Source organism: Pelodiscus sinensis, chromosome 1 (assembly GCF_049634645.1).
Source record: "Pelodiscus sinensis isolate JC-2024 chromosome 1, ASM4963464v1, whole genome shotgun sequence".
NCBI lineage: Eukaryota > Metazoa > Chordata > Testudines > Trionychidae > Pelodiscus > Pelodiscus sinensis.
Genome location: NC_134711.1, coordinates 196495088 through 196512551, shown reverse-complemented (window position 1 = coordinate 196512551; position 17464 = coordinate 196495088). Strand labels below are relative to the sequence as shown.

The window sequence follows — 17464 nt, the reverse complement described above, 5'->3', positions numbered from 1 at the left end:
ATTGCATCTCCATTTTCCTCAAGTCTTTCATATTTTAATATCATTTTATTCTTCCCTGTTATAATTCCCATCAATATGTTTTTCCTTTTTACAGCATCACTTTTACTATATCCATTTATACACACATACTCCAGAAAATGCTTCTGGTTTATTTTTAGAGCCTTCTCTATTCCTGTCCTGTGTTCAGAGCACTGCATTTCTGACAGGCTGTGAGTTGTGCTCCAGTCTCACAAAGACTGTGTTCAGATGCCTCAAATTCAGTGTCTTCTTATTCTATAGCCATTGCCTGACTGAGCTGGAATTTTCACACATTAACTCCACGAGACAGCTTTCCCTTTTCCAATGCTCAGCTTAAAGCTCTCACCTAGAATAAGCATTGTGCAATTAAGTGTTTTTTCTAGTCACGATTATGACCATCCTTTCCAAATGATTGGTGAGCTAAGTATTCTCCTGGGTGCAGTTGTGACCCAACAGATCTTCAGTGTTTTGAGACAATTTTGGGTATTATTGAGACCTGGCCTTCTAGGACTATAGGCTTATATGCTGTTAGTGTACACACAGGTTTCCCATTCTCTTCCATGCTTAAGGATCCTGACAGCCACTTCCATAGTTCATCCAGTGCTTAACACTGTTTAGTATAAGCTCTGGCTTAGTAAGAGGTGTTCTGTGAAGGTTGGCTGATGAACAGTTTTGTAGATCTTCATTTCTCTGTCCAGGTCAGATGGCTCACATGTCAGTTTGTCAATATCTCACCTCATTCTTATTTTCCTTGTCTGAAATCAAATGTTTCCTATACCACAATCCCTTTTGGAGAGAGGTGGGTCAGGCACATTGCTAACTCTTTCTGAAAATGATCCTTAACCTCTGATATCTGGTTAGTTGATCAGTGATATATAAATGTCACTGACCTCTTTATTCACAGAGTAGCAGAGATGAAACTTGGAATTTCAATAGAAGGTACAGCTGACGGATTCCTGAATCTGCTTGTCCATTTCTGCCATTGCTGAGTGACTGCTCCATCCTCATAGATAATGAATGCTAGGCATGTCAGGAAATGCAAATACCATGTTGCTTTTTTAGATTTTTGTCACTCTCTGATCTTCCTAGTTTTGACTTTGTTTTCTTTCAAAACCTTTTATAACACGGTCCTTCTCCCCCTTTATGTTTTCTACACCTTTGTTGTTGTTGACTTGATGGGATATTCCTCTTTAAGTATTTTCATTAGAATGAGTTGTTGCATCATTGCCCAAATCAAAGACGGTTGCCTTATGGTCCCCTTTAACTTATTTTGCCATCAACTATATGGCCCACAAAACCCAAACTAAGAGATCCTTATCACTCACTTTATAAGAACATAACATAAGAATGGTCTTACTTGGTCAGACCAAAGGTCCATCTAGTCCAGTATCCTGTCCTCTGACTGTGGCCAATGCCAGGTGCTCCAGAGGAAATGAACAGAGCAGGTAACCATCAACTGATTCATTCTCTGTGGCCCATTCCCAGCTTCTGGCAAACAAAGACTAGAGATACCATCCTTGCCCATCCTAGCTAATAGCCATTAATAGACCTATCAAGTGATGATCGCTTATATTATGATAGTACTTAGAGATCCCAATCAAATCAAGGTCCTATTGAAATAGGTGTGATACATACACATAGTAAAAGACAGTCACTGTCATGAAGACTTTACAATTTAAATAGATGAGATAGGAAACAGGTGAAGTGACTGGCTCAGAGTGTCACAGCAAGTCTGTGGCAGAACCAGGAATAGAAGACAGTTCTCCTTTCTCCCACACTGAAGTACTACCCACTGGATTACACTGCCTCCTGTGCAAATCTGTTTTCTGGCCACCCCCTTTGATTTACATTTCAAGTTATGCCAATTATTGACTCATTATTCAAATGCATGCTATAATTGAATCCTGTATGACTAATATTGCCAATAATTTATAGTATCAACTCAAGCTGGTGCCACTAGAAATCAAATCAGATGATAAGTTAGACCTGAAACTTCATAATGAACTAAACTAGCCTCTTCCACTTTCAGGAAGAGAGGCTTGTGGCCTGGCTTTCTTTAAAATATGCAAGCAAACAAAGGTACCAACTCATGTCTATTCAGTTTGTGTTTTTTCTGAGATTCTCTGGTAACCTGCAGCCAAGGGTAAGAACAGAATGAAAAATAACATGAAAAGAGATTGTATGGGCAACTTTAATAATTTAGGTGGGTCTTTTCAGTAAAAGAGCAGATGCCAAGTCCTGTTGTGTTTCAGAGTACTACCAGACTGCTAAAGGGAGGCAATCATGTGGGGGAAAGGGCTCCAGACTTTAAGAACAGTCAGTTTTTGTGGATTTACTCAAAAACCAAAATACTTGGTTATCATGCCTAAAATGTAAAGGGAAACCACACTGCAATCTCAGCTAACAGGATAAAATAAAAAACAACAAATAGTCTAGTAGCACCTTAAAGACTAACAAAACATGTAGATAGTATCATGAGCTTTCGTGGGCAAAACGCACTTCTTCAGTTTTACCCATGAAAACTCATGATACCATCTACATGTTTTGTTAATCTTTAAGGTACTGCTAGACTATGCGTTGTTTTTTAAGTATTTCCTGTTACAGACTAACTCGGCTACCTCTCTGAAGCTTTTGGATAAAATAAGTGAACGTATTCGGATTGGAAGTGCAGTGAGATTCAGGTATGAACATGTTACTTTTTGGCTTGATTGTCACAATTAGGCTATGTCTACACTGTCTTCTCTTGCTCAAGAAAATATGCAAATGAGGCAAAGCGGTGAATATCGCCGCGCTTCATTTGCATGCTTAATGAGCTGCCATTTTGTGCAAGGGGCTTTTGCACAAGAGCTATTCTGCTGCTTTTTTTCAGGAAGAATGGCTCTTGCGCAAGAGAGGGTTTTTGCTCAAAAAGGAGCAGTGTAAACAGGGGCAGTGTAGATGTAGCCTATTATAGTTTAACCTAAATCAATACCATTATAGCAAAAGCCTTTGTATTCCTTCTGTGCCACTTTATAAGCAGTGAATTATAAATAAAGAGATGAGAAGTACAAATTGTACAGGGTATCTCCAAACTAACTCAGAACTCCTTTCTCTAGGTTTGGGTGAGCACAATTATCTGGTATCTTGAAACCACCTTTTCAGGATGTATTTTGCCATGTTTTAGCATGAGCTTCATTTTAATATAAAGATGGCTGTATGGACCATCTCCACTCCAGTGCCATCCCATAGCATTTCTGTTGCAGATGGGCTACATGGGAAAGTATTTAATATAATTTCTTTTACTGCAAATTAGCAGCTGAAAATAAAGAGGAGCTGGTACCAGAAGAGTGGGCAGCTTTCCATGGCCCACCAGCAAATGCCTCTCACGCTATTATTTGTAACTTCAGTTTTAAAATTATGAGCCCAATGAGGTACAGTTGCAACTAAGTAGCTCCCAGTTGTGAGTTGCACCCTGCTGCTACTGTACCTTAGATGCAAATTAATCTCTGAAATTAGAGGCATGGCATGTCATTTTCTGAGGACTCCACTAGAGCAGGATACAGTGAAACTTTTGGGGGTGCTGGAAAATCTGTACAGATGTTATGTCCCAATAAACCAGGTTCTAGCCTGTTCTTTTGGTAATAGTATGCCAGAAATAGCCTTTCAGCCTGTGATCTGACTAGGAGTTGTTTGCACTAAAGATTCCAGCCAGTGAAATGGTTGTAGCTGTGCCAGGAAGAGGTACAATTGATTGCCAGCTACAAGGACAAATGAAATGGACAATGCTGGACTCGCAACTGAGAATTTGTGAAGTTTCCCAAGGGACAATATGGAGCCAAGAATAAAGTCAGCCATTTTTAGACTAATTACATTAAATATCCCTAATGTCACTATTTTCAGTGACAGAAATTATGGTATATTTGCCTTGGAACACATTCACAAAAGTTAGCTTTGGGAGAGAAAGGGTAGTTCCTTTTCCATTCTTGTTCAGGCTTCTGGGATCTCTGCTGAGGTTGTCCACATGAATGCCAGTTAGTGCAATGGATGCTTATCCACTGTGCCATGCCCCAATTCCTTTCATTTAAATTGCTGAAACAATTGTTCAGTGTCAAATGCTTTTGGCTATTACAATAAAATTAGGGATGCGAGAGGCTGAACATAAAAATGGCCATACTGGGTCAGACCAAAGGTCCATCCAGCCCAGTATCCTGTCTGCCAACAGTGGCCAATGCCAGATGCCCCAGATGGAGGGAACAACAGGTAGTCCCCATGTGATCCCTCCCCTGTCACCCACCTCCAGAGAAATAGAGGCTAGGGACAGACACCATTCCTACCTATCCTGGCTAATAGCCATTGATGGACCTAACCTCCATTAATCTATCTAGTTCTTTTTTGAACCCTGTTAAAGTCCTAGCCTTCACCACGTCTGGCAAGAAGTTCCACAGGTTAACTGTGTGCTGTGTGAAGAAAAACTTTATTTTGTTTGTTTGCCTATTAACTTCATTTGGTGAACCCGAGTTCTTATATTGTGAGAATAAGTAAATAACTTTTTCTTATTCATTTTTTCCATGCCGGTCAGGATTTTATAGACCTCTATCATATGCCCCCTTAGTCTCCTCTTTTCTAAGCTAAAAAGTCCAAGCTTTTTTAATCTCTCTTCATAGGGAACCTGTTCCAAACCCCTCATCATTTTTGTTGCCTTTTTCTATTGATCAGTTAACTGGTGGAGGCTGGAGACGCTCCAGCCCCATGGCGGGGAGGGCCGGGGGGATGCTGCAGACAGGAGGTATTCCTGTTGTCTGGAGCATCCCTGTCTGAGGTGGGCCTGGGCATCCTGTAGGGAGGGGCTGTTCCACTGGCACAGCCTCTGTCCACAGGGAACCCAGGCACCCAGCAGGCAGGGCCTGCTCTTGCTGGGCTGGAGCAGCACCTGCCTGTGGCGCAAGGGGGGGGGAAGGAAGGGAAGAGGGTTGTTCCAGCATGGCCTCAGCAGGCGAGGGGGGTGGCACTCCAGCCCTGTCCATCCCCTTTTTAATCACTTTACTGGTTAAATATGAAGTTTAACCGGTTAACCAATTAAACAGGATTTTACATCCCTAAATACAACAGTAACCTGAGCCTGAACTGGTGACCTATGGATGAAGCACCCTATATCATGTTTCAAGTCCTCCCAGACATAATGGGGGCAGAAGGAAAACAGTGAAAATATTTGATTTTATCTTTCTATAAAAAGTACATTGACCAAATACTGTGGTACATCCAGATTTGCTTATTTTAAATAAGCCCCTTTTTTGAAAAGGACCTTCCATTGGTTGATTAGCAGAACTGTGGAGCTCATTTTCTAACTGCCCCTTCTTGCTTATACTATTTGCCCCCATTTTCAGCCATCAGTGGCCAGATACTGCTGATATGATACAAACCCCTATATGTACTGACGGCATTTACTCCAGTTTAATATGCTTTCCTTAACTACACAAATGTGTACTGCTGCTCTACCAGTGGCTGCTAGCCTATAAATAGGCAAATCCTCAGTGCAGACAAGGGCTAACTGTGAGTGTCCATAGTTGGTTTTACAATATTGATGCTTGCTAAAACTTTTGGTATACTTGCAAAACTAAAAATAGAAATATTCACGCTACTTTACTCCCAAGAGACTTGGAGTGGGATTGTCAAAGCATCTAAGTGTCACAGAAGCACACTTCTCCTTGGCTTTCAATACAACTTCATAAATCCTGCTGTTTATCTTTTTAAATATATATATATATATACACACACATTTTTCTGCTATGAAAACCTTACATCAAAATTTAAGTCAAAGCGAGGCAATAACACTCTGCTATAGTGCAAAACAACAGGACACGTTCAGCATGGGAGGTTTAAGTAGGACTTTGGGAAAAATTTCCTGTCAGGGTGGTTAAGCCCTGGAATAAATTGCCTACGGAGCATGTGGAATTTCTCATCATTGGTGATTTTTAAGAGCTGGCTTGACAAACACCTACATGAATAGTTGCTGCAGCTTGGACTGTGGGGGTATGTCTAGACTACATGGCTCCGTCGACGGAGATTAAATAATCCCCGCTTCATTAAAATAAATATGGCCGCCGCGCTGTGCTGACGATCAGCTGATCTGGCACAGCGTGGCAGTCTAGACACAGATCTGTCGGCTAGGGAAGCCTTTGCTGACCTATCCTGTAAACCTCGTTTCATGAGGCATAAGGGATCGGTCGGCAAAGGCTTCCCCAGCTGACAGATCCACGTCTAGACTGCTGCGTTGTACCACATCAGCTGATCGTCAGCACAGTGCGGCAGCCATGTTTATTTTAAGGAAGCGGGGATTATTTAAATCCCCGCTTCTTTGCCTATGCCGAGTAAACTAGTTTACATGGCTCCATCGACGGAGCCATGTAGTCTAGACATACCCTGGGAGGCAGGACCCCAGCACCACCTAAAGTCTTTCTCCCTTTGCTGAGGCCCCACCTTGGACAGGGAGGGGAGGAGGCAGGGCAGCATGCCGATCATGCCCGCCTCCAAGAGGGGAGGAGGTGGGGGCAGCACGCCATGTGCCCCAGCCTCCTCAGAGTACTGGGGCAGGGAAGAGAGGTGATGGAGTGCATACATGCAGCGCAGCTCCCCCGCCTCCCTGGAGCACTGGGGGAGGGGGAGAAAGACAAGGGAGCACATGTGTGCAGCATGGCTCCCCTTTGGGCCCCCCTCCCCCGCCTCCCTGGAGCACTGGGGGAGGGAGGATGCTGCACGGTTCCAGCCTCACTGGCTCAGGGCACTGGGAGGGCAGGTGCTGGGGCAGCAATACTCTGCCCCCCAAACACCTACAGCAGGCACTCTAGGGGCGGAGCATGAGCGAGGGCGAGGTCAGGCTGGCAGTTTGGGAAGGCAAAGCCTTCCCCTGCCTAAGCCACTGGATGCCCATGAACACCTGTCAGGGAATGTCTAGAACAGTGGTCCCCAACCGTTTGGGGTTGCCGGGCACCAGGGGGCGTGGCCGTTCGCCCGCCGGGCGCCCGGGGGGGGGGCGGGGCCCCCCCATAGCCGCATTCCGGGGCCGGCACTCTCCCCTCAAGCGCCGTGCGCCCGGGGCCGGCGCTGGCGCTCTGTCCCCCAAGTGCAGCGCGCCCGGGGCCGGCACTAGCGCTTTCTCCACCCCCCATGCACCGTGGGGGGTGAATCCGCGGCGCCCCCGGGGCCGGCGCTCACAGTGCGCCACGCGCCCGGGGCCGACTCCGGCATCGCGCATGCGCCACGTGCCCAGGGCCAGGCCAGCCCTGAGCACTTGGCGGGCGCCGAGAAATGCCCCCGCGGGCGCCATGGCGCCCGCGGGCACCGTGCTGGGGGCCACGGGTCTAGAATAATGCTTAGCCTTATCGTGAATGCTGGGGAGTGGACCACATGACCTCTTCAGGCGCTATGATTCTATGATTCCCTCAGCAGACTTTTCTTGGATTTAAGTTCAGCTGTAGGATGCTTTTTCTTCTGCTCAGCTTTGTAAAATATTATTGCTTGTTCCTGGAGTGACTGTTCTGTGACTGCTACAGGATTGATCAAAGCAATGCTCCACACATGACAGCTACTCGAAATTAAAAGTGGCAAAGTTACACTGACTCAGCCTAGGGCTGTAAACCACTCCTGGCACCCATTGCCACTTGTTTGCTGAATCACCAAATTCATAATTGTGGTATTGCTATTTGCTTGGCAGGAACACTATGGCTGTCTGAAGGGGCTCACAATAAGTTGGATTGGTGATGGCAACAATGTCCTGAACTCCATCATGATGAGTGCTGCTAAATTTGGGATGCATTTGCATGTTGCTACTCCAAAGGTAAGAGAGTCCTGAACTTGGAGGAAGGGAAGCAACACTTCCTAAGACTCAAGTTCCAGTCTCAGACACTTGCATGCTTCCCAGAAGCTGCACATCTGGCTAGGCCAGCGATGGTCAATAATTTTTGCAGGGAGGGGCCACTTCACGAATTTTGGTTTGTGGTCATGAGCTGACACCAGCCCCCCAGCAGGGGCGGTGCCTCAGGTGGAAAGGGGCTGTTCCCTCTATTTAAATCATTGCTCTGGGGTGAGACTGGGGATGAGGAGTTCAGTATGCAGGCTGTCCTGGGAGAGAGGACAACCCCAGTCCTCTCTCACCTCAGCAACTTGCAGCCGGGTGAGAAGCACCTGTCCATGGCTACTGCTCCTGCAGTGGGCATAGCCATGGGATGGGGGCATGTCTCCCAGCTAGGAACAGACACATATAGTGAGACAAACTCAAATATATAGTAGATTTGTGTGTGTCCTGAAGGGTTGACAGAGAATACTTCCCTTCAGAGGTAAGTGTGTAGGGGGGAGTGAGGAGCAAGATTTTCTTTGTTTTATAGTAAAATTTTTGACATCTCATGATGCCCCCAATTTCCTTTCTGATTTAGAAACACAGTTAGATTGAGAGGAAGAGAGTGGCAACCTGGAATATAAAACTTCTTGCCTTTCCTATTTGGTATCTGAGTTGCCTTCATTTCAGTGGATGTGCATGTTTCGTTCAGTAGACTTTTTACATAGATTTTCATTTCTATATAAATAATTAAAATATAACATGACTCATTGGGCTAGGGACTGCCCTTCTACAATATGTTTGTTCAGCACTATACTGAATGGCTACGTCTAGATTGCATCCCTTTTTCGGAAAAGGGATGCAAATTAGACGTATGGCAATTGCTAATGAAGCGGGGATTTAAATCTCCCCCACTTCATTAACATAAAAATGGCTGGCGCTTTTTTTTGGCACGGAGCTTTGCCGGAAAAAAGCACCAGTCTAGATGTGGATCTTTCGGAAAATAAAGCCTTTTCCGAAATATCCCTTGTCCTTTATTTTAAGAGGGATAAGGGATCTTTCGGAAAAGGCTTTCATTTTCCACAAGATCCATGTCTAGACTGGTGCTTTTTTCCGGCAAAGCTCCGTGCCGAAAAAAAGCACCAGCCATTTTTATGCTAATGAAGTGGGGGAGATTTAAATCCCCGCTTCATTAGCAATTGCGATACGTCTAATTTACATCCCTTTTACGAAAAAGGGATGTAGTCTAGATGTAGCCAATGAGGTCCTGATCCTGACGAATGTTCTAAGCAACTTCACAGGTGATTAATCAGCCCCGCCCAGTCAGAGGCTCAGGGCTCCCATGCAGCTTAGAGGGAACACTGATCCTGACTTGGGCCTTTCAGCACCTACTTAAATATAAACAATAGACTTGAGGGGAAGGACATTGGCTTCCCAAAGAAGTTCAAAATTTTGCTTTATTCCAAATTAAAGTGAAACTTGGAAGTTTCAGAATTTTCTGAGAGTGAAAATTACAAAGAACCCCTTTGCTTTATACTGACTGAAATGTTTCATTTAGACAAAATTGTTTGTTTCAATTTTATCTTAAAATCTGATAACATATAGTATAACACAGAATACAAAATCAAAATGAAAAATTGAAATATCCTGTTTCAAAAATGTCAGACTGGAATTTTGAATAAGTGTTGTAATGCCTTGTTTGAGAGGCCTGGCATGGGATAAGTGACTAACATTTGGAAGAAGGCCTCAATATTTATTGGATGATAAGATTAGGGAGATGATAGATCACTGGGCTGAAAACAGAAACATTTGTGCTAAATAAGATAAGTAAATAGGTCAGTAGACTAAAAAGACAGAATGTATGAGCCAGCTAAGATAAAAGGGAGACTAGCCAGGGAAACATTTAATAGGAACAAGAATAACATTATATAGACAGAATATGCTACACAGGAATTGGTTCCTGCAAAGTAACCAAATCAATCCCAAAGCATGTAATGCAATATGTCCAAATCTATATAGAGAAAAAGGTTTCCTGGGTAACTTTGAATGTGTGCTATGTCTTACCCACCATTCAAGTCTGATCAACGCAGCTTAGCCTTGCTGCTTGCCAACTAAAAATATGTGTGACAAAGTCTGAAGTAGAGCAGATTTCTTGGGAAGCCAAGTGGTAAGAGTTCTTGAAGGGAATCCCAAATAACCTTTCCTCAGTTTTTTTCCCAAATGGATTTCAGGAAAATTGACACAGATTTGAGGAGTATTTTGATTTTGACAGAACAAGCATTCTCCTGTGGGAAATGGTTCCATCAAAATTTTTTGACCAGCTCAATAAAATAATAATGCAAATGTGCACGGTAATGTTATCAACTTTTTGACAGGGCTTTGGACCGGACCCCAACATCATTAAAGTAGCTGAAGAATACTCCAAAGAGGTACGAGTTGATATATTACGTATTGTTTACTTTATGTTTTAAATGAAATTGTCTGACCTCCACTGCCTTACTCATATTAGTATGGCACCAAACTGTTTTTCACGACTGATCCCTTGGAAGCTGCAAGTGGAGCCAACGTCCTAGTCACAGACACGTGGATAAGCATGGGACAAGAAGAGGAGAAGGCAGAGCGAATGAAGGCCTTCCAGGGTTATCAGATCACAATGCAGGTAATGGTCATGCTGATACTGTTTTGTGAGTGATGGGATTTGGAGCTTATGTCATGATAATGCGAGAAGCTCCTGCCCTCTTATGAATTTCAGCCCTGTAGAAAGTAGGGTTGCCAGATGGTTTCAACAAAAATACTGGACAAACTTGACATTACATCACAATCTACATTACATCTTATTGAGAAAATACCGGACATTTATATTTTCTCATTTATATTTTCTCAATTTGTTTCCCTGAACAGAAAGCTCAAATACCGGATTGTCCGATTCAAAACTGGACACCTGGCAACCATACTTGGAAGCTGGCTGAGTCTCTCCCCTTGACTTGCTATTCTCACAAGGAAGGGCAGGGGAGGGCTATGTGCAGCTCAGAGAAACTCTATTCCCACCTCCTGTGAGAAACATAGACAGAACTAGGTCTCTATTTCACCCCCTCTCTTTCCCCTGTTGCAGTACCTGGCCTGAGTGGGGGCAAAAAGAGCTGAAAAGCCCCTTGAGTTGCCTCCTCCAGCCTGGTAAGAGAACAGGGGACCTGCTGAAGGCCTCTTCTAGGTCAGGAACAAAGGACTGAAGAACCCTAAGAGTAGCAGAGCTGAGGCTGTGGGGCTGGTCTGGACTGAGTGGGGTGGTGGCTGATGGGTGCAAGGACTGAACTGAGGGTGGGGGCTGAGTGAGGACAAAACTGAGGGGGGAAAGAGACAGGATTAATTGCTGGATAAGGGATGGGCACATGAGGGATGAGAGCTCCTTCAGCAGAAGCCAGAATTACCTTTCCCAATACATTCGGGAAAGTAAGTGAGTGGGTGCCATGCGCACACACACTGGGGAAGGGCAGAGGAGAGTTTGGAAATCTAAAGACAGACCAAAAAAACCACAATAGAATATTTGTTTAAAAGCCTTCCAAATTTTGGGGTTGTGATGGTGTCAGACTCATGATTTTTGGTCTGTTGAGGTTAGCAGTACTGAGTTTATTTGGTCTAATCCACTCTTGTAGGTTCCATGTTTAAATCAACCCTATCAAAGCATTCATTTTATAGTTGGTATAGGATGGGGCATGGGTATCGGTATGCGCTTCACACCAACACAAAGCCCCCTAACCAGCACAATTGCTGTCTCAATTACCTGAGGCTTCCCCTGCCAAACTGTCCCAACCTGGCCTTTCTGGCGTGGGACTTTGCTACTAGATGCACACATCTAGAGCACGAACAGAGGGGAGCATCAAGGGTTTACTTCTCCCTATCTCAAGGACTCTGTATTTAACTTTCTGCTCCTCTCTGCCCACCCCAACTTATTATATCCACACTGCAAGAGAAGATCCCTTAAATGTCTCCCAGGCTAAGCTGCAATAATGCGCATATTGGAATTCATAGAGGGCACAGCCAGGGCACCATTTTGGGCAGATTAGCATGTATCTGTAAATGAGCAATGCTTTCAGTAAACATTTTTAAAAACCCATTTAGCTGAAATACTTATAAAAGAAACAACTGTTAGAGAAAATGGAAACAAACAAAACATTAACTGTTGGAATATAAATTATGATATTTTAGTCTTTATTATAATCAGTGACCTAAATGAACTGATTTTAACTCTAGTCCCCAAAATGCTAGTAGCAGAAATGGCTCAGCTTGCTTAAAACGTTATAATCCTTTGATCATCTATTAGATCGATATAGTATGTGTTACTGATGCCAAAAGAATTAACCAGGACCTTTTTAGACCTGTTCTTAATATGCAATTATTGCCATTATCCATATATACTGCTGGCATTTGGCATTGCTGTCCAGAGTGTACTTATTGATCAACCTGTTGGTTCACCACAATTCTTGCTCTTCTTTCAAAGACAAAAGTTTCGGGGTGAAATCCCGGCCCCATTGAAATCAATGGCATTGATTTGAATGGGCCCAGCTGATCACTCTGTATTCTGATCTTATTCACACTGGTGTCAATCTAGATTAACTCTGCTCACATCAGAGAATTACTCCAGGTCCACAGAGTGTAATTGAGACAGAATCTGGCCCAAATTTTCTCTTTCTCACTAAAGATCTTGGTAATATACCATCACTTTGCTCACCTCTGTCATGCTTTTTTTATCTTTAGACTGGAAAAGCTGCAGCTTCTGATTGGACTTTTTTACACTGTTTACCAAGAAAGCCTCAAGAAGTTGATGATGAAGTATTTTATTCTCCACGGTCACTGGTTTTCCAGGAGGCTGAAAACAGAAAATGGACAATTATGGTATGAAAAGCAAATAAGAACAGTTAGGGGTTATGCAGAACTTGGCTATTGTTCTGCCCTTTGATCCAGATTTTGATTTAGCATGACTCTTCAGTATAACACATGCCTTAATATAACTGTTGCAAAACCCTGCCCTAACAGGTCACAGTTTTAAGTGCATCACATTTATTGTGAGAGACAATGTCAGTTCTTTTCTCCTTTTACCTTAATCTACTCTTGCTTGACCCAGATTGTTTTAATTGGGGGAGCTCTCCTTTTTTAATTGCATTTTTTATATGGAGTTATGCTAGCAAGTAGCTTGAGTCTCGTATACACTTAAAACTTGGGTTGACACACCTTGAGCGGCATAGCTTTGCTGACCTAGACTCCTGGTGCAGCTGCTGATAGGCGGATGAAAGCATTCTTCCACTGATCTAGCTACCATTACTTGAGGAGGTGCAGTTATGACAGCAATGGGATACCCCTTCAGTCACTGTAGTTCATGTTTACTCTACCCTATAGAATTACGGCACCATAGCTACACTGCTGTAAACAGAATGTTGACAGACTCTAAGCTCCACCTCTTCCAAACACTCCAAATAGCAATCCCAAGAATGGTGCTATAAAGGCTACATTTAAAAAAAATGTTTATAGCAGATGACATCAGCGATCCTGTAATCCTTTGTAAGGCTGAGCTGCCATGTTATAGTGTGAATTTTGCTTAAAGAAGGATTGCAAAATGAAGCCTTTGAGGTAAAAGTATGTGCTCTCTATTTACATATAGGGCTTTGGTGCTGGATATTGCAAAGTATACTATGCGACCTACAAGAATATAGTTAGCATTAAACGCAAATTGTAACTCCACCCTCAATATTCCTACCACTGTCCTATTTTCCACAATTTGGACTCACTGTAGATTTTAGAACAGTCATGCTAAGAAAGGTAGTGAAACCTCGACTTCCCCAAGGTGAGGAAACAGAAATGGAGTCACCAACTTGCCTTTCTCTAAGCATAGCTTTCCAGTCAAGTATTACTGTAAAACTGTCAATATAAATTAGAGTAATACTTCGACAGAAACAGATGAAGAACAGAAGTGCAGGGCCTGTGTATACAAAAACAGAGAGGAAAACCAAATCCTATTTAGGTACAATCTTTCTTCTCTTTGACTGCCACTTTCCAATACTCTCATTTTATAATGACAGGTATATCTAAGGATTGTCAGAGAGCATGAAGCATAGCAAAGAAGTTTCATGACAGACAATACAGTCAGGGTTTTCTATTTTATGGGGCAACAACAACTGTGGTTAAACTGGTCCAAATGTCAATGTCCTTACTTAAGTAAAACTGCCATTGATGTCCACAGAAATTTTGCTCCTGTCTGCCTTGAGGATCAAATTTAGCATCCATATACATGAGTGCAGATCAGGAGTAACTGCAGACAGAGGTTAGTCAGTTAAAAAGATTTCAGAATTTGGTCCAGTATTGATACTGGTTCTAGCATTTTTTTTCTTGAACTCTCCTATTGTACATTCTTGTGTGGTGTGCACAGAGGAAACATATTGAATACAAACAAAACACTATAATTTTTAGACTCTTTGATGTTTCACAATTGGAAATTCTAGAAAGTAAATCTAAGCATGCAATTTCTGCTGGGAAAAATAATTTTCAGCACAGAGCCTTGGAACTCAAAAAATATTTTTCCCTGTTTATTTTCTTTGCAGTGTCTGTTTCCAATATGATCGGGTTTTTTTTCCTCCCCCTCTAGGCTGTCATGGTTTCCCTGCTGACAGATTACTCACCACAGCTGCAAAAACCTACATTTTGATGCTTGGATTCCTGCCAAGAGAAAATATTCCTCACCAGCAAAGTATTCTGGTCTGCAAATATATAGCTATCTTTCACACAGGATCAAAGCAATGAATGATTCCTTAATAAAACTGCATAGGCTGACTCTGCTGAACTGTATAATATTGCTTTGCACTCATGAAAACCTTGGAGATGAACGATGCGAATTAAACTGTGCAGCATTGCGATAGCAGTGCTTTTTCTAGATGCTTTAAGTTGTGTCACTTTTGTATCGATTCATGTCTCTTAAGTTTTCCAAAGCTGTAGTTTAATGAAAAGATCCATTATTATCATAAGCAGTGGTTTATGTATGTAGTGGTAGAACTGGTGTTGCAAGCCTCCAGATCTATTATATAACCTCTGTGCATCTGACCCTAAATCTGTTGGATTTTCTTGTTGATCTTGGGGCACGTGTGCAGAGAACTAGCACCTTCTTGCTATATTCTGGGACCTCAGCAATTTTCCTAGCTGCACCCTGGCCACCTTGTGACCCGCACCTCAATCTGGGTTTGAGGCTGTCATAGAGATTCTATCAGATTATCGTAAACAGGAAGATTGTTGAGGTCTGGCTGGAGCATAGTGCTGTAGCGTACACACTGAAGACTGCCACAGAGTTGGGTATGGGTGAAGGAGTATGGCTAATTAGTATGGATTGACTACTCTTCCTTGCCCCCACTCTGTCATCTCCCACAGACAGAATTTGGGCTAATGAAGCAAATTGTCCATTTTTTTCATACTCTCTGTGGCAAAAAGCAGAGGTGAGGAGAGCCAAAGTGAATGTTGCTTTATGGTAGGAGTTTGCTCTAGATTTCATCTAGCAGTGACTTGTGGTGTGCATACACATTAATTCCTCTTGGTAGTAAACAGAAGATTGTGAGAACTGTAGGTTGGTGGTGGATTTCTGAAATTTCAATGAAAACTTTGCATACAGTGTTTTCAAAAAAATTCCCAATTTTTTCTTTTTAAAACCAGCTCATTGAAGAGTTGGATTTTTTGAAAAATTTGAAATTCCAGCAAAAATATAGATGAAAAAAACTCAAAATAATCTAGTGACTTTTTTCTGCAGTTTTGGACTAGCCCTAAACACTGCTGGATCCTCTCCACATAATTGTGGGCCACACATGATTGAAACAGCATTTCATGGGGATAACAATATTCCTTTGAAGCCCATTTGACTGCACAGTGTGTGATTCAGTTTTTCAAGTGCTGTACTTGTCGTTCTCTTGTCCAGAATCACTCTTGGCAGTAATGTCACATGAACAGGGAATTTACACCAAATTCATGTCCAGCATGGAAAAATGAATGATTTACTTTCCCCATCACGTGTGTGGTTATAGTTCAGAGGTTTGCACTATGGCATATGTATGGTTGTACTAGGTACTGCTTAGTGAATTAGACCTGAGTTCAACAAGATGCTTCAACATGTGTGTAGTCCCAGTGAACTTAATGAAACTAGTCACATGCTTAAAATTACCCAGCTGACTATGTACCTTGATGAATCAAAGCCTTAATGCTTGTTGAGATTTAGCCAATTACTTTTTGCCAGTCCTTTCCTGAAGTTTTATTTAGACTAAAACTAATCTTATTATGGTCTGGATTAATAAACTATAATCAAAGACAGATGGCTTTTGAATAACAATTTCATTGTTGATATTTTCAATGATAAATATTTTATAATAAATTCATTAAAAAAATCACTTTGTGTCCTCCCTCCCTTTCTGTGTTTTGGTTTCCTGAGCTGTAAAATGGACCTACTAATACTTTCCTTGCATCACAGGGGCATTGAGAGATTTAATGCATTAATGTATGCAAAGCACTCAGAGATCTTTGGATGGATAAATGTGCAAGGTACTCTTATGCCTTCCAAACGTGTCATGAATTCATTATTCTGATAAGCGAGAGATGACTGCAAATGAGGTGAGCAATGCAGAAGCAATAAAATGGAAAGATGTTATGGAAAAAATATTTTCCAGTAATAGCAATCAAAGAACCTAAAACAAATGTATATTAAGGGACAGCATGTAATGGCTTGCAGTACCCTTCCAAGTGTTTATTATGCTTTAACTAGTAGAAGTGTTACTTTCATTGGTGAAAACATCTTAACTATAGATTCTTTTTTATTTTACATGGCTACTTAGAATACCATGATTTCTGCAGGGATAGAACCCAGATTCTCTTTCTCCAGAAACGCTGTACCTTTTTTAATTCAGCTAAAGCAGAATTATTTCTAGTAGCATAAGGGGTATGATGCATAGTTAAGTGGTTATGACACATCAGAGACCAAGGGGACACACACATCTTAGCCAGTTCATTACAATACAGGCTGCACATCTATAAACCAGGACTCTCTGATCCAGCAGGACCATGGATGTTCCAGGATCAGAGAGAATCCTGGTGCACTGCGGGGCGGTGTGATGCAGCGGTGTGCCGGAAGCCTGGCACATGGCTCAGCTGGGCTGGGGGGTGGAGGGGAGTCGGGAAGCTCCATGTGTGGCCCAGCAGGGCTGCCCAGGGGAGCCGGGAAGCTTGGTGGGGCAGCAGGGTGGGGGATGGGACCAGTAGCAGAGGGGCCAAAAATGACCTCACCTGGTCCAGTAAAATCCCTCATCTGGTACCAGTGAAATCCCAAGGGTGCCAGACTAGGGAGGTCCAACCTGAATACTATAAAGACCAATTTAGCAGAGTAGGCAGTCTGAGCTGTGCTAGAGCATAGGAGGTGATGCCTGGTCTACATTCACAGGTGTAAATTTTTGAGTCAATGAGCAGGGTTTACAGCAGCTTGTGCATTCTGTAAGCCAGTGGTCTCCAACCTTTTTACACCCAAGATCACTTTTTAAGTCTCAGAACAGGTGAAGATCTACTGCCCCGCCCCTTCCTTGAAGCCCCGCCTACATTATATGTGGAAATCTAATGTAAATG

At 42.8% G+C, this 17464-nt stretch overlaps 1 protein-coding gene and 1 long non-coding RNA gene across 3 annotated transcripts in view; one reads left to right on the top strand and one right to left on the bottom strand.

Annotated features, from left to right (window-relative positions):
* Positions 1 to 12686, bottom strand: part of LOC142821885 (uncharacterized) — a 47278-nt gene extending 34592 nt beyond the window's left edge. Inside the window, exon 1 of the long non-coding RNA XR_012898418.1 lies at positions 12558 to 12686. This is a non-coding gene — a long non-coding RNA (uncharacterized LOC142821885). The remainder of the gene's footprint in view (positions 1 to 12557) is intronic.
* The window catches only part of OTC (ornithine transcarbamylase), a 51124-nt gene extending 34882 nt beyond the window's left edge, over positions 1 to 16242 (top strand). For both annotated transcript variants that reach the window (XM_006133937.4, XM_014578966.3), the window contains 5 exons: positions 7709 to 7831; positions 10204 to 10257; positions 10338 to 10487; positions 12584 to 12721; positions 14466 to 16242. In XM_006133937.4, the coding sequence (XP_006133999.1) occupies positions 7709 to 7831; positions 10204 to 10257; positions 10338 to 10487; positions 12584 to 12721; positions 14466 to 14525 (525 nt within the window). In that variant the 3' untranslated portion in view covers positions 14526 to 16242. The remainder of the gene's footprint in view (positions 1 to 7708; positions 7832 to 10203; positions 10258 to 10337; positions 10488 to 12583; positions 12722 to 14465) is intronic.
* The last annotated feature ends 1222 nt before the right edge of the window (positions 16243 to 17464 follow it).